Raw genomic sequence first — 23,167 nt, forward strand, 5'->3', positions numbered from 1 at the left:
GATTGAACAAGTTCCATTTATTTTCGTATACAGGTGTTTTGTACAGTCCACATACACATACACACCTTGTATGTCAGAATTGTCATGAAACGACGATATGACACACATTTATAATTTTTTCTATCTGAAGTTTTTGTGAACTATATAAGTGTGGTATTTTGAATTTAACTGTTCAATCAACCGAAAAAAACCAAGTCTTTCTTATGAATTTGTCATAATTCGAATGAAATGGTGATACTGTACAAATTTTGATAGAGTTCGCCCTTCAAAATTGTGACATGTATAAAGTGCACGGTCAATATAATTTTCATACGCATAATTAGTAATTTATAAACAAACCGAGAGTACAAACAATCTTGAATCATCCGGGATTTTCGGGATAGCAGATTTGTTTTTAATTGCAAAAATAATTATTATATATTATTATATTACATACTGAACATTTTCGGATACATGAATGATTGCATTCATTCCTAGCTTGTGGGCAGCAGTATCACACGCGTGCTTTAGTGAATGTGCGTTAAAACTTCATATTACAATTTGTAGAGTTTCAATTTTGCAAGTTTTCATAGTCAAAATGTTAGAATGTTTTGATTTTCTTTTTTCAATGTTCTCTGGAATGTTTGGAGGTAATGTATAAAACTTTTGAATATATTTTGAATAAACGACGATTTTCACACCAAGCGGGACAAAATTCTGATTTCACCTCTCCGATTTCGCTCAAACTTGATGTATAAACTTGATATGGCCAAAAACTCACAAAGCCAAAAAATTAGGGTGACCTTCCCCACTTGTTGAAAAATTCTAGGGAACAAGTTGTGTCATTCGTGTGTATTCGCATATATTCATGCGTTTGTGGCTTTGTTATTGTCGTTGTACACTCACTGCGCTTCGAATGTCTCGTATACACAATCACAAGAATTCACGAATATTCGTACGAATTCGTCTCAAGCGCTCGTGTTCTTACCCTCTAGGAAAAATTAAAGTGACCCAAATTTTGCGAAAAAATGACTAGAATGATGAATTTTCATTAATAGAACTTTTTTGACATTTTTACAATATGAAAATTGTGGTACAAACTTTCATAACTATATGCATGGTTGGATAGATAATCGATTAGGCTATGAAAAAGTCTTCTACGACCACACCATCCGGGCCCATTCAGGCTCTCAAATATGGGTTCAAAGTATAAAAAGTGAAAAATCTCAGTAGAGTGGCCGATTTGTTTCGCTTAAAAGTTAGCCCACCTCGAGTTCTTCAATTTAACGAAGAGAAATCACGTGTGCTACCCTGTCGTTGATTCAGGAGAAAATTATGTGTGGTCAAGAGTTACCATTTTTTCATGGTTTTTCGACTATACAATTTTTTTTTCACACCGAATAGGTGGTCTGACGATGGTAGTTTGTTCTGATGAAATGCTCAGCAGACTCCAACGAATCAAATAATACCATTAGTTGGGACCTCCCTTACCTCTGGAGGAACAGGAGAGGCTCGAAAAGTCGTAAAAACACCAAAAATCAATATTTTAGGGCAAAAACAGGTCAGCTCCTAGCCCCAAACCATTATAATGTTCGGGAAGCTCGTAAAAAATCCTACTTACGTGTAGAAAATTCTAACTTCATGAAACCCTCTCCTCTGCCCCAAATCGAGGTCGACAGTTGGAAAAATCGTACTCCTGCAAGTATACAACCATTTTTAACTGCTGTATCTTTAACTGTGGTGTGTTCCTCAAATGTAGCGCCTGGCCTCTAGTTTCTTTTGGCATAAACAAGTTTCACTTTATTATTTTTATTTTTTATTATCATTATTCATTATTTATTAACACCACCAAAAAACTGGCTGAGTATTTGGTTTTGCAGGAAAATGACCCCAAGAGTCATGAAAAACCTGATCTTTTGATTTTTATACAATTTAGGGTATAACAGTAAATAGTTTGATTTTACATAGTTATTGGTTCTCGACTAGGCAAAAGAATAACCTAATTAATGACTACGCGAATGACCAAACATGAAATGTCTAATGAAAGCCGATTGTCAACGATTCAAGATAATTTAACAACGCGTTTGAGAAATGATAGACTAACTGGAGCGTTAAACATATTAGTGTAGAACTCAATAACTGCAAAAGCCATCGTTCAATTTATCAAAGAGGTGATAAATTGAAGAGAAGTTTTACGTCTAATCTAAACAAGTCCCTGTTGGTAGTTTTGAATTTACAATTCATGTCGAGACCAAAAGATATTAGCAATTTAAGTTAATCATCGTAATACATTGACATAACTCAATTAGTTTCAATTATAAACAAATATTGGGTCAAAAAAATCACCAACTCAATGGATGGCTATATCAATGTTGCTAAATTTATGTAAATTTGTTTATAAATTTGTGTAAAGAATCTCCGAAACGATTTCGGTATCAAAATTATCCCGAAAGAGGCGCCGCATGTCCATAACAACAAATCAGACTTTATACAACACATATACAGACGAATCCCCACTCTTTTAACAGTTGCGACCGATGTGTACTGTGGCTGAATGCTATTGCATCGCTGCTATTGCGAGTGTATATTGGTCAACAACATACCGTTGGGTTTTGGTTCTCAATTATAAGATTTCAAATACTTTACATCCGCACACACAAAGCAACACGCTCAAAACATGTAAACACCGATACGGTCACTATAGATGATACACAGAGAGAGAGACAGATACCGAAAGATATCATGAATGCGGACACTGCATTGGTGTTTGTGTATTTCTGTGTGGGAAACAACGTAAACTCTGTGTAGTTGTTGATGTTTACTAAAACGAAACACGAATCGGAGCACTAAAGCGACCTCTGAAAAGATTTTTTCCATAGGGCAGAAATCGATCGGTTTTTTACGGAAGTACTTATCATTAATTATATACATTAGGTAATGATGTAAGAAAACAATTTGTCAATATTTTATATTAAAAGTTTGGCTTTGTTCTTTTCGTACTGATGTGATGAAATTTGCACGGCTGGTTGAATTTTTGAATGAATCAGCCACTTTATTTGCATATTTGCACATTTGAGGGACATGAGCTCTGATTTGCTTGTCTAAGAGCCTATCCCTGATTTTTAGGTAGTCAGTGTGCCAGTGTACGATTTGCATTCCCATTCACGATGTCATACATGAATGCAATTGAAGCATTCACTCTCCTACGTTCCAGCGACCAGTTTCTCCTACGTGTCATGCTTAGAGCCTCCAGTCGCTTGTTGTAGTCGGTGATGTTGTACCCGTTGGCTGCTGTTCGATATTTCGTTTGGGCGAACTGTGTGAACTTTCTCAAAACGCTCTCGATTTTGTCAATATGTACGGCATAAGTTGGTAGCCATACAACGTTACAGTACTCAAGATGAGACTGAACCAATGCGTAATACAATGTTTTGAGCGTTTGACAATCGGTAATGTCGTAGCAAAATCTCTTGATGAATCCAAGGGCTGCGGTTGCCTTCGATGTTATCGCGTCAATGTGCTTGACAAAGCTCAGCTTTTGGTCAATGATGACGCCGAGATCTTTGTGGTCCGATACACGCTCACCATAATTGTAATTTCTATCGATAATGTCCTTTTTCTTCGTGGTGATTGTAACGACGCCACATTTGTCGGGATTTAGGTACAAATTGTTAACATCAAACCAAGCTTTTAGCTTATCGATGGCCCGTTGTAGCACCTCAGCATCCGAACTCGATTGGATGATTTTGGCGATTTTCACATCATCGGCGAACAAGGAAATGAAAAGGGTAAAACACCGGCGCTCCGAGGTTTTCATACAAACTTTCCATGTAGACGATCGGAAACAGGCAAAAATCGAAAAAAAGTACATTTTTTTCGATTCTCATACAGTATTTCATGTGCCCAATCCAATGGTGTTATCGGCACATCGAAATTCGCGCTCCTTATCACTTAATTTTCACTCCGAAGCCAAATCACAACCAAAACCACCATTACAATGAATCATCATTCCAATGGACTTGAAAGTGTATCGAACATTTTTGCTTCAATTAAAGTGAAACACGATTTCTATAGTCTACAGATATTTTACGATTCACTTTCAAGCGAACAGAATTTATGTTGCACTTTTAAAAATCAAGAATATTGTGTTACGGTTATCCATAAGTGGTTCAACTTTAGTCATTTTTATTTCCGACCACTCAATTGTAATTGTAAATACAATTCGTTGTAAAATTGTAATCACAGCCGGCGACAGCAGGCGCGAGTGACGAAAGCACCTCTATGCTGAAAGTCGAACTCGCCTATATATACACGAAGTTTCGAACTTTTTCCCTAAGAGGCCATCTGGTATGAATGAAGTATCGTCAGAAAGCCCTGGGCTCATAGGCCCAGAAAATGCATTCAAACTTGGAAATCGACCAACCGCCTCCATAGAAATAGCCACTTGAAAATTATGTACAATTATCAGTTTTTCCCATTTACCGGGTGTTGAACACGGCCCGTTCATCTTGAAACATGTTTTTTCTGAGTCTACTCGTCGAGACCTTTCCAACAAGCCCAAGAACGTCGAAATTGGACCATCCGTTCATGAGTTATGACGATTTAAAAAATTTCTTTGGCGTCTCCACCAATTATTCTGAGATAATATTTTTTCTGTCCGTCCGTCCGTCCGTCTGTCCGTAGTTTTCGCCCGATCTTTTTTAATCTTTCAGGTATTAAAGTATAACAAAAACTAAGACTTTTTTGTTCCGCCATTTTTTGATTTGGCCGCCATCTTGGCCTTGGCCGGCCTTTGAAAATTCAAAATATGGCCTTCTTTCCAATGATCACTGTGCCTAACCCAGTCAACCGATTTCCAACTTTTGGGTATCGTTGGAAAGGTCTTGAGGCCACCTATCAAATGACATCTATTTTAATTTGAAAAAATTGAGTCGGCATGGTCCTATGGGTAGAAACCCAAAAAAATGGTCACCTAGCCTTGCATAAATCGGCCATTTTCCCGAAAACGGCTCCGACGATTTTTTTAAAAATTCTCTGGAATTTAGTCCCAAGTTAGAGCTAAAATTTGACATATAGCTTATATCTGGGAAAACTCTGATTTTCGAGATATAGTCATTAGAAGTTGGAAAAAACATGAAAAATCGACAAAAATCAACTCAACTAAAACTCTTTTTTGTTGCCGTTAAAAATGGCAAAATCATAACCAAAGTGTTTTTGCGTTCAGATGAATAAAATTCCTTCAGATACCAGTCCCTCACCAAGTCTTTTTATTCCACGCAATCAACAAAAAACACAAAAAAGTACTTTTCAAGAAAAAATCAAAATCAAAAAAATTCGTCATGAAAAAACTAAACATGTGATAGTTTCTTAGTATAAAAGCAATATGTAATTTGATCAAAACAAAATGTAATTTCATCTGTCTGTCCAAAAACCAAATTTTATTAAACGAAAAAAAAAATTAAATTTTTTTTCCTCCGGCGTGCGACTCGAACTGAAGTCCACACCTCATAAGTCTGCTTCCCCACCTAAGCGCTTGATTCAAAAAGGCGACAATGCTGGTTTTCAACTACAACATTTCATGTTTCATTTTCTTTGGCTCAATATACACCACTTTGTGTTTGTTTAGTGTTAGTTGGTTTTGTTGAAAAAAAATTTCGGGTACAAAATAACTGATATCAAATAAAAAAACTTCTTTCGAAGTAATCCCTCGTGACGGAAGCGAAGACAAAACAGCTGATATCAATTTAAAAAAATCATTTCGGAGCGATTTGGATTTGCTTTTTTTGCATTCTTCCAACTAATTTCAGAATCGCTCCGTAATGATTTTTTTAAATTGATATCAGCTGTTTTGTCTTCGCTTTCGTCACGAGGGATTACTTCGAAAGAAGTTTTTTTATTTGATTGTAAATACAATTCGTTGTAAAATTGTATTTACAATTCTACAATTCGTTGTAAAATTGTTTTTCAATAATGAATGTAACAGTCAAAAAGAAAAAGCGATTGATATCAAAATTATATTCACAATTTATATGTTTTGTATTTATTTTCACTGAAAACTATTTTATTTCTAACCGCTTCTAAACTTCCATGTCATCGGCAAACTCAGATTAACACTATGATTGTTCTTGGGGCACCCAGGGCCTCCAGCGAACTTTAAAGTTGAATAAAAGTACTAAACAGTGTATAAACCAACCGGAGTTAAGTCTCATTGTATAGATTGAACATTTCTCTACACGAATGAAAAAAAAACATATGCATATGTGTGAGTATGTGTAAAATACAGCCTGCCGCAAAACATGTTACGCTGTTGTTCTTGGGGGACTCCAGGGCCCCATGGCTATTTTATATTATAACTGGACTATGATAAAAGATATCGACTTGGTGTCTGTAGCAGTGTTGTAGACTAGTTTATGTACTACAACTTCGCCGTAGACATCAAGTCGTTATTTCTTATCAGTTACGCGAAAAGCCGCGAAAACGTGAAAAACGCGAATTCATAGTTTCTCATTTTTCAAGGAACTGATAAGAGATAACGAGATGGTGTCTATGGCAAAGTTATAGCTCTGGTTGAGTACTACAACTTCTATACAGACACCAAGTCATTATCTCTTATCAGTTACGCGAAAAAATGATAAGAAAAAATTCGCGTTTTCACGGTTTTCGCGGCTTTTCGCGTAACTGATAAGAGATAACGACTTGACGCTTGTAGCGAAGTTGTAGTACTTTAGCTGTTTTACAATTTTGGTATAGAACCATCTCGTTATCTCTTATCAGTTTCGCGGAATATGCGAAAAACCTGCAGAAAACCATGAAAAACGCGAATGTTTTCTTATCATTTTTTCGCGTAACTGATACGAGGTACAACTTTGCTTGAGACACCATCTCGTTATCTTCTTATCAGTTCCGTGAAAAATGATAAGGAAAAAACGCGTTTTTTCGCGGTTTTCTGCGGTTTCTCGCGTATTCCGCGAAACTGATAAAAGATAACGACTTGGTATTTCCGGCAAAGTTGTAGAGCAGCTTGAGTACTACAACTTCATCATAGACATCAAGTCGTTATCTCTTATCAGTTACGCGAAAAAACGCGAAAAACGCGAAAAACGCGAGTCCTTGATAATCATTTTTCGCGAAATTGATAAGAGATAACGACTTGGTGTCTGTGGCAAAGTTGTAGTACTCGACCTGCTCTACATTTCTGTCGAAGAGGCAAGTCTCTTACTTCTTATCGGCTTCAGTAAAACGAGGTGGGAAAATTTCGCGATTTTCGCGTTTTTTCGCGGAACTGATAAGAGATAAGCAATATTTGTTGCAACAAAATTATAGCAAACCTCCAGTATTACAAATTTGCTTCGGACACTAATTTGTTATCTCTTATAACAGTCCAGATTTCATGTGAAATTCATATGAGGCCCTGGAGTCCCCCAAGAACAGTAATATGTTGCAAATATGAAGAACAGTCATAGTGTTAAGGATTTACAACTAACGATTTGTCACAAACACAAATAAAACGAATTACATACGTAATCCAAACTTTTCCGCTCCGCAGCAATTGAGTTTACCTCCCGCCTAATGTTGAACCCAAAATTTGAATGAAAACTTTTCTCATAGCACTTTTAACCTTAAATAATAACTATTTCGACATTTTCCATATAAAAGTGTCATTTTCGAACAGAATTTCAAAAATTTCAAGAAATAATCAATTTTGGACCAAATTAATGGGCAAGTAGGTGTTTAATTGTTTGCAAACCCCCAATATTTTTGCAAAATAATATCAGTTTGCCTTGACCGAAACCATTAAAGTGGCTTTTTGGGTGATTTCTCATAAAAAAGTGTCGATAATGAATAAAATTTCAAAAATTTCAAAAAAATGTCGAATTCAGACCAAATTGATGAGGAATCAGGTTCAGAGACTCCCATTATTTTTTCAAAAAAACATAAGTTTACCTTGACCAAAACCCTGCATAATGCTTTTTTCGAGTACTTTCCATACAAAAGTATCATTTTACAAGGTTTTTCAGGTCATCAGTCGGAGGCTTATGGTACGAAATTGGTAAATCAGAATGGGCTCAAAATAAATCCGAAGCTTTGTCTTGAAATACCAAAACTTCTGGTTTTTACAGATCTCAAATATCTTGTCAACTTTTTGAGATATCCGGCGGACAAAAAACGCGAACGCGGACGACGCCATACGCACATCGCAATTTCGCACATTTTTCATAGTAAACAAAGTATTTTTGGAAGCAGATAGGTCTTGATCGATAGGATTTGCGCGACGTTATAGTGGTTCGAAAGAAGAGCTAGTAAAACCAATACTTTTCCTTAACAAACAAAGTTTGCGGAAAAGTAAAATCAATCTCATCAATCGAACCATCTAATTTTTCCAAATATTTTCCATTCATTGAGATCGACAATTTCAATGGATGAGTTTCAGTCTAAAAGACTTTTCAGCATTATGATTCATATTTGGAAAAATTAAATGGTTTTCTGTGTTTGTGACAAATCGTTAGTTGTAAATCCGCAATCTGATTTTGTCGATGATATGGAAGTTTAGAACGGTGGGAATTAGCATCGTATTCAATGTATGCATTGAGACGCTGGAACATTTTTCGACGCGCCACCTATGGCAAAAGTTTCCGCGCCACCTATGGCAAAAGTTTCCGCGCCAAACAACTACTGTGACAGCATACATTCTGTTTGGCAAATGTATTCTGTCATTACATCGCAGATTCGACGAAACGAGTGAGAATGACAGAGGCGGCATAGATGGCCCCAAAATTCCCAGCCGATTTTGCTGTTAATAATGCTCACCGGTTTAGAAGCGGTTAGAAATAAAATATCTTTTAGTAAAAATAAATACAAAACATAAGGGAGATGGTCTAGTTATGAGACGGGTTTTGTTTTAGATTTAAAAAAAATTCTGTGGCTTTCAAAAATGGAAAGTTAGAGTTCTATCATGTAGCTTATGTCCAGACGCAACTTTTTTCCGATGAAAGTTTATTGATTCCAGTTACTCGAAAAAAAATTTGACCAATTTTGTGAGGACTATTTTTTTGGCCCCAAAAAAATTTTGGTCCAGTTATGAGACACCCAGAAAAATTGAATACAAGTAAATAAATATGAAGGAAACTCATCATAAAATGTTCAAATATTATTCTTTATTTATTATAAAGGCCTTCAATGGCTTAAATATAGAAAATTGGGCCTTTAATGGCCTTACATGCTTCAAAACGGACATGGTTTCCGGAGAAGTCAATTCAGCACTTCCCATCGGTTTTCGTCCACGATTCGACTTTGGTTTTGGAGTTTTGCCTTGTAGAGGGCCAACCGCATCCAAAACCGACGAAGTGTTGCTTGCAAGAGACATTAGTGACACCGAGCTGGATAGTTCAGAGGGCTCAGATGTTAACACCTCTTCTTCACGACCAACAGGATCAATGGCATCGTTGAAAACAATACGTCGCTGGTCGTCTTCGGTGATATCAGCATCAATAGCCACTTCTATGTCATTTTGTTCAACGGCTTGGACAAAGTTAGCGTCAGTAAAGATGTCCGGATTATATGGAGCAATGCCCGTTGCAATGAAGCTTTTTTGGAGGAGACATGGCTGAAAATCCGAGAATATTAGTTAAAATACAATTGTAATTGCATATAAATGCGTTTTGACAACAAAAATGACGAAATATGACGTTTCTATATGCTTTCAGTGCAAAATCTAGAGTGTCTCATAACTGGGCAACACGGTGTCTTATAACCGGATCGAGACGCCATTTTGAACATTACTCACAAAAAATTTTCCACAACACATAATCGAACAATCCGAACTAGAATCACAAAATATAATCAAAATACAACATTTTAATGCATTACACTCACCTTTTTAACTTGATTTTCACAAAAAATTGGCACTATGAAAAATATTCCAAATCATTTTTTCACACGATTTTCAACACGATGTTTGGTGCGTATACAAGCAATGCGTCTATTCACTTCGGTGTTCGCCTAAAAACTGGCGGACATCAAATAAAGAACATTGACAGTTCTCATACCAACATTTCCATAGCGCATGACAGAAATAATTGACTGTCTCATAACTGGCGCTGTCTCATAACTAGACCATCTCCCTTATAAATTGCGAATATAATTTTGATATCAATCGCTTTTTCTTTTCGACTGTCACATTCATTATTGAAAAACAATTTTACAATTTATTGTAGAATTGTAAATACAATTTTACAACGAATTGTATTTACAATTACAATTACAATTTACAAAAATTGTAACAGTACTGTGCAACAGGCCCCAGTTATTCTCTGCTTGACAGTGTTTGTGCTAACATTAAAATCAATTATATAAGTTTTATATTTTTTTGGAATAGTACTAGTATCACAATCATTCGTTTGATTTGGCTCTATGATATTAAAGTATTTAAAAAATTCATTATATGTGATGGGCATGTAGTTGATTGGTTCAAACATTGAGTAGTTATTCTGGTCGGCAGTTTCAGAAATTCGGTATTCCGTGTTCGGAGTCGTGGTGTTCTTAAGTTGATTTTCTCCATGATATGCTTCGACGATATTTGGCCACAGATAACATTGTGTATGAAGCAAATTTGTGCAATTTTTCTTCGTTCTTCTAAAGTGATCATTTGTAGAAATAGCAGACGATTGTTGTATTGTGGTAAAACAAATCTATGTGGCCATTTCATTCTTCTCAATGCAAACAGTAAAAATTGCTTTTGGACTGATTCAATTCTAGCAATTTTCTCATTGGTGTGTGGGTTCCAAATTTGCGATCCATATTCAACAATAGGCAATACGAATGTGAAGAAGAGTCTCTTGATGGCCCATGGGTCATTGAACTCTCTTCCAAAACGCCTTATCCACGCAAGTCTAGATTTGGCTTTAGCAGTTATGTACTCAATATGAGCATCGAAGTTCATTTTTTCATCCAAAATTACTCCCAGGTCCTTTACTATTTTTACTCTGTCAATTGATTGGCCTTCGATAGTGTAAAGGGTGTCCCAATAGGGACGCAAAAAGTTTTTCAATAGGGATTTCATGATGGATGCCCCGATCTGTCAAACTGGAATGTCAGTTTGAAGCGTCCATCTATACCATTTATAACCATTTCAAGATTAAGTAAAGATCAACGCGTTTAAGTCGTTAAATCCCATTACGAAAATGGGTCTATTTTGCAAAATACGTTTCGTGCAATTCGTGAATTTTTCGGCCGAAATAATCGACCAAATGTGTCCACCATCAGTCGCCTGGTGCAGAAATTTGAGCGTACTGGCTCTGTGTTAGACGATCAACCATCAACCCGTATGCGAACGGCCCGCTCGCACGAAAATATTGCTGCTGTGAGTGAAAGTGTGGAGGACGAGCCAAGAACCTCGGTTCGTCGACGTTCTCAACAAGTTGGCCTCTCTAGGATGACCACATGGCGTATTCTCACCAAAGACTTGGGTCTACACGCTTATAAGATTGTCCTCACTCAAGAACTTGAACCGATGGACCACGGAAAACGAAGAGATTTCGTCGAATGGGTCAAAGGAAAAGAGGCCGCGGATGCCGATTTTTTGAAGAAAGTGATCTTTTCGGATGAGGCTCATTTTCACTTGAATGGGTATGTGAATCGCCAAAATTGTCGATTCTGGGGAAGCGAAAATCCAAGAGAAACTGAAGAAGTGTCAGCTCATCCAGCTCGTTGCACTGTTTGGTGCGGTTTATGGGCCGGTGGCATCATCGTGCCGTATTTCTTCGAAAATGATGATGGTCGAGCCGTTTCCATCAATGGCGAGCGATATCGTGAGATGTTGCAGTATTTTTTTTGGTCGGAAATGGAAGGCATGGACTTATCCGATATGTGGTTTCAACAAGACGGCGCCAGACCACACACAACACCTGAAACATTAGCGGTAATCGAAGAACGTTTTCCAAATCGCATCATTTCTCAAAAGGCCGAAGTGGAATGGCCGCCTCGTTCGTGCGATTTAACGCCATTGGACTATTTTCTTTGGGGCTACGTCAAGGATAAAGTCTATGCCAACAAACCAAGCACCATTGCCGAGCTGAAAATTGAAATCAGACGTGTCATAGCCACCGTAAATGTGCCATTACTCGAATCTGTAATTGAAAATTTGGGCAAGCGGCTGAAGGTCTGTGAAAAGAGCCGTGGTGGACATTTGCACGATATTCTTTTTCATACATAAATGGTAAAGACCAAACTACAACATACAATAAAGATTTGGAAAATTGGAAACTATTTTCATTGTTTTTTTTATAAATACTTTTTTGCGTTGCTATTGGGACACCCTTTACTTGAAGTCAAATTTCAGCTCACCACGATGATATGATGCGTAACGTTGACATTCAAGTTCATGCGGTTACGTTTGAAGTAATTGACGACTCTATTTAGGTCATCTTGAAGTGCCAAACAATCATCAACTTGCTTTATTTGCATTGAAAAGCGAGTGTCATCGGCAAACGATTGTAAATTGCGATGGGGCAGATCAATGATGAACAGGACAAACAGCATCGCTCCAATCGGGTATCCCTGACCTGTTCCCGATGTTACTTCAATGGGATTCGACATGACTTCATTTAATTTTACTATTTGTTTCCGCTCGTTCAGGTAGGATTTTATCTATTTCAGCAATTGCTCATTCAGTCCCATAATTTTCAGCTTGTGTATGAATAAGTTGACGTCAACCGAATCGAATGCTTTAGCAAGATCGAGATATATTGCATCAGTTTGGATTCCATGTTGCATATTGACCAGTGTATGTGATGTAAATTCAGCCAGATTCATAATTGTTGACCTTCCTTTGACAAAACCATGCTGTCTGTCATCGATGATGTGCTTCATATGATAATTCAAATGATTTGCTACTATCGAGTCCAACAATTTTGGTATTATGCATTGCAGTGCTACTCCACGATAGTTTTCAATTTGGTATTTAGCTCCGCTTTTGTGCACTGGCCTCACGTAAGATCGCTTCCATATGTTCGGTACATAGCTAGAATTTAACGATTCACGCAGTATGTGTGTTATTGGCTTCAGTTAGAGGTGGCAAACGGACGGACAGAGGACGAACATTTCGTGTCCGTCCGTCCTTTTATTGGACATTTGTAACGGACATTTGTCCTAATGTCCCATTTCAAATTAGGACAAACGGACATCTTGTCCTAATGTCCCTTTGCCAAAAAGGACAAACTGTTCAAATCATTTAACAACTGATTTTGGCACTAAATTGAATGTAGTTAGGACTAATGAGTGTTTTTTTTTCCATTTACAATAAAAATCTTTTTACATCATGAACATTTTGAAAAAAAAAAATTTCTCCAATTTTCAAAATCAATTTTTTCAACCGTCCCGTAAACCGTAAATGGTTAATAAAAATGACAAAATTTGTGTTCGTCCGTCCCAAAAGTGTCTTATTAAGACAATTTGTTCGTCCGTCCTAAAATATTTGTCCGTCCGTTTGTCCTAATTTAAAATAGAAAATTAGGACAAATGTCCGTCATTGATTTTCTCCATAACCAACTCTTCGGTAACACCAATGCGTGGAAAGTTTGCACAATGATCAAATAATATCGGATCATTTTCATCATAATTAGCCTCGGATCCATCAATCGGCTGTGTGTATGCTTTTCCAAAGTGTGTTGCAAATGAATTGGCGATTGGGATGAGTCAGTGAATTTTTTGCCATCATATTCCATTTCATTTGGAAGATCATTGTTAGTATTATTGTACATTCTGACATATTCAAAGAATTTCTGCGGATCTTCATTGATCAATTCTTCCATCTCGAGTTTGTAGTTCCTAAAAGCAGAACGAGATTTATTCTTATACGCACGACGCAATTCTGAGTGATTCTTTCTCGTATCATCGGTCAAATCAAAATTTTTCATTCTGTGCAATATATTGACTCTGTTCTTCAGGTTAATCAGTTCACTGTTGAACCATTTAGGATGAATTTTCTGTCTCCTAGTTCTTGTTTTGATGGTCGTATCGATCGCATTATTGACTATCGCGTAAAAATGATCAACAGTATTGGTCAAGTTAATTTCATTGTGAACATTGTTCCAGTTAGCATTATCAAAATAATCGTTGATTGTTGAATAGTCAGCATTCTTGAAATCTTTGTATGTAATCACATCATTATTTCTTCCTTCAATTCTGTCATGTATGACAACTTCAAGTGCCTGGTGATGTTTCTCTTTTTCACTCACGACATTAATAGCAACAGCTACCTCTGGATTTGGACCCAAATTGATATCAGGATCGTGAGCATCATTTGCTTTGCATGTATACCAGATCAGGTTACTGGGGTTGAAGTCACCTGACACAAGCAATACATCGTTTTCATTGGCTTTCGATGCCACTTCACGCAATGCATTCATATTGGCTTTATAAACTTCCACCGGTGAATTTGGTCTTATGTAAACTCGGACCAGTATCAAGTTTCTGCCGTTGCATTTTACTTTGGCCCATACTTGTTCGGCTCCCATGTGTTCGGCAGTACCAATGCAATGCGGGTTGAGTGATTTGTCTATTGCTATTAATACTCCACCCCAAATCTTCTTCTTGATTCTTTGAAATCGTTCAGTATCGGTAGATCTGTCACAACGAAAAACCTCAAAGTACGGCGGAAATATTTCAGATGAAGAGACATCTGCGTTGAGGTGAGTTTTGCTCAACATGTAGATTTTTATATTTGATGCCAGGACTAGAGCTAAGAAGTTGATTGATTTCTCTCTATCTTTTACACCGTTAACATTGTAACAGTACATCACAGAATCATCAAGCATTGAATAGCGGACATTCAACTTTGGTATTGTACGTTGAGTGGCTGGTAAATTGAACCTTGCTGGATTATAGTTGAATTGCGTGGCTGTGTATGTTGTTGTTAATTTTGGTAATGGCTGTTGGTAGGCTGATAAAACTGTGGATGTGTGTGAAATTGTTGGAATTGACGGACTGACGGCATATTCAGCTGTGAATGTATTTGTTGTTGTTGTTGTGAATGGATTTGTTGTTGTTGTTGTTGCGGAGGAGGGTAAGAGTATGGCGGTTGATAACAAAAAGGAGGTGGCATGTTCATCTGTGGTATTTGGTTATCATAGTATCGTTGCGGTTCATGTTGATATGCATTGTTTCCATAATGACGATTTCCATTCATACTAGTATTGAACATACCCATATGATCATAACGTTGATTGTTGCCTCCAAATCGATTTGTCCCTCCATTCTGTCTCCGGTGGTTGTATTACTTTTCCGCAAACTTTGTTTGTATGGAAAAGTATTGGTTTTACTAGCCAAAATTTCATGACATCTCCTCTTTCCAAATTTATTTGTCACTGAATCACTGTTTTACAATTGAGTCATGAGGTGAGTCACAATATAACTCATAATTGAATGAGTCATAATCGGAAAGTCATGACTTTCTGTTTTGCGCACCAATACTGTACGTAGATTTTTCATGATTTTCGGTATACTCACGCATTCAATGAGTCATATTCATATCAATTCTGATTCTTTGACTCGACTGACTCATTGCCTCTAAAATGGAGTTAGAATCTAATTCGCTTCTTATGACTCATGAAGAGCCGGTCACATGGAGTTTGATTTACTTTGGATAATGAATGACTTCGATCATGATTCATTTCGATTACTCACTTCATGACTCAATTGTAAAACAGTGATTCCCTTTTCCGAATAGGAGTCATAGAGCTACATTGATATGAAAAAATTCGATTTCATGTACTTGCCATGGGAATGTACCGAAAAGTATTCAAAAATATTGACGATACGTGTTCAGCCACTAGACAAGATTTTTGCAATCTGGAAGTGGTATCTGCCAGCACTATTCGAGCACTAATTATAACATATTATGGTTTAACAGCACTGGCGGTGCTGGTGACATGGACCTACCTAAACTTTGTTGCACTGTGATATCGATTTTCATACATTTTTTTTCAATTTTTGTCGAATTCCTGCTCGTCACTGGTTGAAGCAGGAAATCTGAGAAGCAAGCAGAAATTAGTGGGCATCTAGACCTTTCAATATCAGCCACCAGGTCATCAAAATATTGAAAACTTCATTTGGAATTGACTGTTGGCGTGAAACCTTCGAATATGCAAAAAATCGATTTTCATGGATTTTTCGAAACTTTGGGCAATTACTGTTCGTCACCGGTTAAAGCAGGAATTGTGGGGAGCGGGCAGAAATTAAAGGGCCTCCAGACCTTTTATTATCAGCCCTCAGATTATTAAAATGTTTTCAAAATTTTTTATTTTCAACAGATTTAGTTTGAAATTAATTTTTGGGGCAAAACCTTCAAATATGCGAAAAATCGATTTTCATGGATTTTTTCGAAACTTTGGACAATTACTGCTCATCACCGGTTGCAGCAGAAATTCTGCGGAGCGAGCAGTAATCAGCAGAAATTACGTAGAACACGAAACCGTGCTCGGATTTAAATTTTGGGACCGGGGGGGGGGGCTAGCGTCACGGAGCTCAATTTCTTTACCATTTTCGACTCAATTCAGACTTTCATATGTAAAATATTTATTTTGAGTAAATTTTTCAATGGAAAAGTCGATTTGAGATCAAAATATAAGAAAATGGGCATTTTATTGCTCACAGGCCACCATTTCTTTCGAAAATAAATAGGAATTTTCTAATTTAGACAATAGACACCCCTATCAAACCAAAAATCGATAAATATTCTAGGCGCTCCCGAGTATGGATATGGATATGGAAATCAATATGGCGGCGGGGGATTTAACGGAAGGCCACCAATCTATGGAGGACCATGGGGTCTTGGCTACGGGAGACCTGGCTATGGTGGCTTCGGATCATATGGTTAACTGAAATAATCTCTTACCGCGTGATTCCCAAATACACATTTTGTTTCAATGAAAAACTAGGTTTCGGTGGTGCTTATTACGGATACAACTATGGGATCGGACAATATGGAGCTCAAGTATATGGTCGCTGAATGATTCAACTTTTTTTTTCACTTAAAAATATGAATTCCACACTAGGGGCGAGACACAAATTCTATTAGAGTCTAGTTACACTCAATTTTATATATTTTTTGCTTCATGTCCTCTAATTTTTCTAGTTTTGGTGCAAAAGTGCTAATATTGTGCTATTATTTCTAGTAAAATCGCTTGCAGAGCATATTACACTGTCAATACAACGCTTATGGAAGACCTAACGGGACTATTTTGTAAACAATAAACAATATGTCTATAAGCGTTAACATTGGCAAACCAAACTCACTAATTTCTTCTATTTTTCCTATTATCGTTGAATAATGTTCTAATTTTACTCATTTAAGTTTCGTGTCTCTCCCTTAGATTCCACAAATTAGCTTGTTTTCGTTTTCAAATACCTACATTTATTTCATTAAAAAATAACAATACAAACTACATATTCTGAAATGCAATTCCTTAATTAAATCATGTCTTTGTGAATGCCGATCACTCCATGGGCTGTGCTAAAGGTGATGACGTGCTGGAAAGGGATTCTTCAATTTTAATGGCGTCCTTGTATTGATCCTCTGTGAACCATTCCTTATGGGTTTCTAAGAATCTATAATAAGATTTGTTGATTTAGAAAATAATAATTTTCAAGTTAGAGTGAAACACATACTCAATAAAACAATCCAAATACTGAAGCAACAATTTCAATTTGTCGTCTGACATTGCGTATGTTGCATTCACAAAGTCTGGCAATTTCACAATTAGTCGACTTAAATGAACCGAACCATAAATCATTGACGGTTCAGCTGGTGCATCTGAAGGAAGAATTTGCCATGCCAAAATATCTTGTAGCAGTTCGCGAGTTTTCAATGGGACTGCCATATTCACGGGTAATAGCTGTCGAAGCAAACTCATGCTAGACATTTGAGTTACTTGCGTTGTTGCACCTGAATCGGAAGAGTTATTGCTATTAACTTCAGCCGAATGCTGGGCCACCACGTTCAAATCCAATATAATTTCGTTCTCTTCTGCATTTTTATGCGATCGTAAGCGCCTCTTTGTTGATTGTTCTTCACCAGTCAAATCATTGGCAACAGATGATTGATTTGTTTCTGAATGTTCGGATGCCAATGTATTGAGGGTACCATGCTTAAATGCAAACACTGCGTCCAGAGATCTAAAAATACGATGGTAAATTTATATATTTGTTTTTTTTTGTGAATCTAATGCGATCCCTAGTGACTGGCAAAGCATACTGTTTTTCTGATCCGATGTAAGTGAAGTTCTTTAGGTAATCGGATGACAACAAAACTGAAGCCTGTTCCATTTCTTGTTTATATAATAAATAATCTTTAAGGATGAAATCAAAATAAATGCGTAAACCATCTGCCACTTCCTTGCGTAGATTAATACTAAAAAAAAGAAATAAAATAGAGTTTTGGCATAGTCTTAATCTTCTGTAGATGAATAAGAATACCTATATTTGTTCCCTACCTAGTTTTTAATTTGTCATAATCTTTTTCACGTTTTTCATTTTTGGCTGAACTATTTCTTCTTCGGGGTCCTTCGGTGCCATTTATTGGTGCACAGATTGATTTGATCGAATAATATTTGACAAAATTTTCCAAAATGGTTACCACCGGAATTTTGGCCGGTAAATTCACGAGTTTCTGATGTTTTGTAATCATTTGATAATCATACTCCAGAAATCGTTTCAAATTATCGCTGAGTTGAAGACAAACTCTGTCATCCTCGACAATACTATCAGCCGAACTACTACACGATTCTTCAGTTTCCATTGTTTGATTGCCTAAATAGATACGAGAAAAAAACAAATTATACTATACTTTGCGGGCAAGTTAGAGAACGAATCAATCATACTGGGAATATTTTCGGGGACTTCTTCTTGAACAACGCTACCAGGTGTTGTACTACAGCATGAACTACCATCATCTGACGATGGTCGAAATGGGATTTTTGCTTCCACAGCATTCGTATTACTACTACCCTTACGCTTTTTTCGTTCTTTTCGATACAAGTATGCTCCACTGAAAATAAATGTAAATGAATAAAAAAAATGATGGATGTTTTATGCTGTGTATATCATACATACATTTGAAGACTTGACTTTTCGGCCAAATCACGCTGCAATTGTCTATTTTTATCAGTATCTTTTAAAACAAAATCCTCTTGAACCGCTCGGTCCCATGATGAATTCCAACCTATGAAATATAAACAGTAGGTGAAAAAGGCGTTCAATTATTATTATTTTTCGTTTAGCAATGTCGTAAATTCATGTTTGCATTGTTTTTTTAACCTTGAAAATGTATCAAATATTCGACAGAGCGTCGTCTTTTTTTGTCTTTGTCTTCCACAATTTCAATCACCTGAAACAACCAGCACATGTTAAATGTAACTCAAGTAAATATGGTGAAAAACATAAGAATCAAAAACTTACTTTTGAATCATAAAGTACTTTTGCCTTCGTTGGATCCGGCTCATAGCAAAGAACTCTTTCTCCAACCGCAAACTTATATTTGGGACCTCTAGTTGAGACCATTATGATTTTTCCGCCAGTTTACAAACACTGCGACTTATTTCGCGGCTCTTTTTTTACATAGCTGTTGATTTTTCGTTCAGCATAGACCAAATTTGGATTTAATAAAATGTATTCGATTCGGTATTTTGACTTTTTTCCAATCATTCAGTTTGTTTGGCTACCTTGTTGTTCTAGTATGCTTGGCTTGCCGTTTGATTTTATGCGTTTTTAATAAATTTTGACGTTATAATAAAAAGGAATTCGCGTTCGAATATGTTTATGTGGTGTAATAACCGGTAGGAAGAAAAATGATATTTGCGCTACTCCACCAACAAATCCAATGAAAATTGGTTGTATTACAAATATCCTACTAAGTTATCAGGTAAATCCAATTTTATTGAGAATATTTATGTCACATTCAGTTCTCAAATAGAATATATAAAGCATTAATGCACAAATGTACGTAAATTTTATTTCGAAAATGAACAAAGTGAAGTTGTACCATGTCACTAGTTCGAAAAACAATGACGTTTCAACATTTGACAGGTCTATATTAGCTCATAGAAATTATTGAAGCATTTTATTTACGCTCAACAAAGAATTTTGTAGAATTTTGGGAATTTGTCAAAAAGAATCTGCTTCATATAATTTTTTTTTATTGACTGGCAAAAATGTCAGGCCAGGCACAGTATAGTATTCAAAGTACGGCCGGAGCCGTTCCTGTTCGCAATGAAAAAGGTATGAAACTTACACATCGATATTTATAGCTACCAAAGCAGAAGACTCGAAGACTCCTATTGATATTACATTTTTCGTGTTTTTAGGTGAGGTTTCAATGCAAAAGGTGAAAGTTCAACGCTATATTTCCGGAAAACGTCCTGAATATGCACAGTATCGGTCGTCGGATGAAGAAAGCGAGTCCGAAGATTTTATCGATCGTAGAGCTCAAAGAAGCTTTGCAAATCGAGGTGATGACAGCTTCGATTTTATGCGTAAACGTGACCATGAACCATCAGTCAATGATGATTCATACAGAAGCGATGAAGGAGCTGATGATCCTCGTTTAAGACGATTAGCCCGTCGTGGTGGTTCCGATTCCGAGAGAGAAGTCAACAACGACGATGACGAGGATGAGGATGATCTTGACCGAGAAAGGCGTTTGCGTCGAATCAGAGAGCGTCGCATTCAAGAGCCCGAAATTCTAGAATCCGATAAAGAAGAAGCCCAAAGTGAGGCTGAAATGTATTCAGACAATGGGGACAAATCGCTGGATATTGAACGAAAACGTCGCATTGAATTGGACGAAAGTGGATCCGATTCCGAGTTGAGCGACACAGAGATTGAAAAGCGACGTCAACGGCTGAAGAATAAAATGATGCAACAACGAAAGGACGAAGAAGTTCTTGCAAAAGAAGAAGAGAAGCAGTCTGAGACTTCAGAGGCTGATAGCTCGTCGTACGAAGAGGAGTCTGAAAGCGAAGAGGAACATGAACCTAGAATGAAGCCTCTATTTGTTAGTAAGAAAGACCGTGCTACTATCGCCGAAAAAGAAAAGGAAGCCCAGAAACAAAAACAAATGGAATACGAAGCAAAACGTATGGCCAAAGAACGACGGCGGCAAACATTACGTATGGTTGAGGAGAGCGTTAAAAAAGATTTAGAAAAAGCAAAGGTAATATTCTATAAAAAAGAAGTAAAAGCAATAACATATTCATCAAATATCTTCTTTTTTTTCAAACAATTAAATGAATATTGTATAATTTTGTAGCCCGATACTAATGAAGCCAGCATTGATGACGTGTGCACAGACGATGAAAACGATGAAGTTGAATATGAAGCCTGGAAACTTCGAGAGTTGAAGCGTATTAAGCGTGACCGTGAAGAAAAAGAACAGTAAGTTTCATGGCACTGTATTGTAAATTTACAAAACTTAGCACGTTACACTAAAATTTGACAGTTGACTTTCGATTTGTAAATATTGAAATGCCTTTGTGTTTATTAGTTATCAAATTGCCACAGAAACCAAGCATTCAAGACTAAACTGTTTTCTTCTTCTTAATTTTACCTACAGATTGGAAAGAGAGAGAACTGAAACCGAAAGAGTTCGTAATCTTACAGAAGAAGAACGACGACAAGAAACTCGCCTCAATCCACGCGAAGTTACTAACAAGGCATCAAAGGGAAAATACAAATTCTTGCAGAAATACTATCATCGTGGTGCGTTCTTCTTGGATAAAGATGATGAAGTTTATAAGAGAGACTTTGCACAAGCAACTTTGGAAGATCACTTTGATAAGACGATTTTGCCAAAGGTGATGCAAGTGAAAAACTTTGGCCGTTGTGGTCGTACCAAATATACGCACCTCGTTGACCAGGATACTACAGACTTTAATTCTGCTTGGTATAGCGATACCTCAAACAACATCAAATTCCATAACGAAAAAGCGGGTGGCATGAAACAAACGTTTGAAAAGCCATCCGCATCGAAGCGAAAGAAATAATTTTAGTCCTTATCAATTTTCTCTTTGTAAATGCTAATAAAACCATCTCTGATTTGACAAGTGAATTATGAAATTATATTTTATTCAAACTTTGGAATATAGGAACACAATCATATGAACTGATTTTGCGGCATAGCAAAATGTGGATGCTTCATGATAAAGCCTTTATCATTGATTTAGTAAAATGTATTTTATTCAACAGGTCAGCCCTGTAGCGCATCTATTTGCATTTGTTGTACTCTGATCTTTAAATCCAACAAAATCATATTCTTCTGGTGAATTTCACGTTCTCTTTCCATCCTTTCTTCAGCGATTTTCTCCATTAGATTCCAGTATTTGGTAGATAAACCATTTGGAGTATTTTCTGTTGTGGGATCTGTTTTGACATTGTAATCATCTGCATCAATTCTTTCCAATGTAACGACGGGGTTCATGTCGCAATTGTACATTGACTGTTGAGCTGGCGGTGCGGTTTCTTCCAATGTGTCGATCGGCTCGAGTTTCACTGTGATTGGCTTTTCAAATTAAGAAAAAAAATCATTAATAACTGTAGCATTCAATAAATGTAAAACAAGACTTACCTTTGGCATTACAAAGAAATTGCTGTTGGAATTTATATCATTCAGGAGATTGATGACTGTTTGGTTCAACTGCGAAAGTGGTACCAATCTTCCATCGCGTTTGTATTTTCTGAGTTGTTCGGTGTATTTTGCCTTTGCAGCCAAATGAATTCTTGACCAACACTTTTTGACGCGTACGATTGATGTTCTTGGCATTCCAGCTCTGATCAACCCGTCGTAGACATTATTCCATGCATTGGATTTTTTCGAACCCGAACGATCACCATTTACCGTGTCTGGATTTCGTTTCATCAGTCCCACCAGCTTCAATTTTGCAGCATCGCTCCAAAGAACAGTACCGTCGTGTTTTCTTGTCCACATCTTGAATGTTATTTAATGCCGCAATGTATATGTCATTTTGAAATCTTTACTGTTTTGACGCTTGATCATAACACAAAATACACATGCAATGAATAGCGGTTAATGGTTTGTCGCGAGATTTGTTTGTATGGGTATGTTTGATTTTGTTCACACTTTAAATTTTCTGTGGTGTAAATTTCATGTTGCAGCTGAAAAAATGTCAGAGGTGGCGCT

General features: G+C 36.8%; 3 protein-coding genes and 1 long non-coding RNA gene across 4 annotated transcripts; 2 read left to right on the plus strand and 2 right to left on the minus strand.

The window, feature by feature from the left end:
• The first annotated feature begins 4 nt into the window (after positions 1-4).
• On the plus strand, positions 5-17,220 carry LOC129568667 (uncharacterized). Its single transcript, XR_008687973.1, has 3 exons — positions 5-629; positions 16,717-16,848; positions 16,914-17,220. It is a non-coding gene; the product is annotated as an uncharacterized LOC129568667 (long non-coding RNA).
• Positions 17,221-17,366: 146 nt separating this feature from the next.
• Positions 17,367-19,990, minus strand: LOC129568656 (protein male-specific lethal-3). The gene is made up of 8 exons (XM_055446827.1): positions 19,432-19,990; positions 19,291-19,360; positions 19,087-19,195; positions 18,855-19,021; positions 18,468-18,783; positions 18,230-18,385; positions 17,644-18,150; positions 17,367-17,583 (listed from the first exon to the last, which is right to left on the minus strand). The coding sequence occupies exons 1-8, from the start codon at positions 19,531-19,533 to the stop codon at positions 17,472-17,474; spliced, it is 1,539 nt and encodes a 512-aa protein (XP_055302802.1). The 5' UTR covers positions 19,534-19,990; the 3' UTR covers positions 17,367-17,471.
• Positions 19,991-20,040: 50 nt separating this feature from the next.
• On the plus strand, positions 20,041-22,078 carry LOC129568657 (microfibrillar-associated protein 1). Its single transcript, XM_055446828.1, has 4 exons — positions 20,041-20,250; positions 20,337-21,184; positions 21,281-21,405; positions 21,584-22,078. The coding sequence occupies exons 1-4, from the start codon at positions 20,184-20,186 to the stop codon at positions 22,011-22,013; spliced, it is 1,470 nt and encodes a 489-aa protein (XP_055302803.1). The 5' UTR covers positions 20,041-20,183; the 3' UTR covers positions 22,014-22,078.
• A 32-nt stretch (positions 22,079-22,110) lies between these two features.
• LOC129568666 (uncharacterized) lies at positions 22,111-23,117 on the minus strand. The gene is made up of 2 exons (XM_055446850.1): positions 22,595-23,117; positions 22,111-22,528 (listed from the first exon to the last, which is right to left on the minus strand). The coding sequence occupies exons 1-2, from the start codon at positions 22,952-22,954 to the stop codon at positions 22,217-22,219; spliced, it is 672 nt and encodes a 223-aa protein (XP_055302825.1). The 5' UTR covers positions 22,955-23,117; the 3' UTR covers positions 22,111-22,216.
• Between the last annotated feature and the right edge of the window lie 50 nt (positions 23,118-23,167).

The sequence above is a fragment of the Sitodiplosis mosellana genome, unplaced genomic scaffold, assembly GCF_009176505.1.
Source record: "Sitodiplosis mosellana isolate CC-2019 unplaced genomic scaffold, AAFC_SMos_1.0 Smas_scaffold_21, whole genome shotgun sequence".
NCBI classification, from domain to species: Eukaryota; Metazoa; Arthropoda; class Insecta; order Diptera; family Cecidomyiidae; genus Sitodiplosis; species Sitodiplosis mosellana.

What these genes read in the sequence shown, in the direction of transcription:
- LOC129568656 (XM_055446827.1), bottom strand. Translation starts at nt 19,533, where the DNA reads ATGGTCTCAACTAGAGGTCCCAAATATAAGTTTGCGGTTGGAGAAAGA. An exon ending in GAAAAGTCAAGTCTTCAAAT is followed by an intron (nt 19,022 to 19,086) that starts GTATGTATGATA and finishes ATTTATTTTCAG; the next exon opens with TGGAGCATACTTGTATCGAA. An exon ending in TATGACAAATTAAAAACTAG is followed by an intron (nt 18,386 to 18,467) that starts GTAGGGAACAAA and finishes TCTTTTTTTTAG; the next exon opens with TATTAATCTACGCAAGGAAG.
- LOC129568657 (XM_055446828.1), top strand. Translation starts at nt 20,184, where the DNA reads ATGTCAGGCCAGGCACAGTATAGTATTCAAAGTACGGCCGGAGCCGTT. An exon ending in TCCTGTTCGCAATGAAAAAG is followed by an intron (nt 20,251 to 20,336) that starts GTATGAAACTTA and finishes TCGTGTTTTTAG; the next exon opens with GTGAGGTTTCAATGCAAAAG. An exon ending in GACCGTGAAGAAAAAGAACA is followed by an intron (nt 21,406 to 21,583) that starts GTAAGTTTCATG and finishes TTTTACCTACAG; the next exon opens with ATTGGAAAGAGAGAGAACTG.
- LOC129568666 (XM_055446850.1), bottom strand. Translation starts at nt 22,954, where the DNA reads ATGTGGACAAGAAAACACGACGGTACTGTTCTTTGGAGCGATGCTGCA. An exon ending in ATTTCTTTGTAATGCCAAAG is followed by an intron (nt 22,529 to 22,594) that starts GTAAGTCTTGTT and finishes TAATTTGAAAAG; the next exon opens with CCAATCACAGTGAAACTCGA.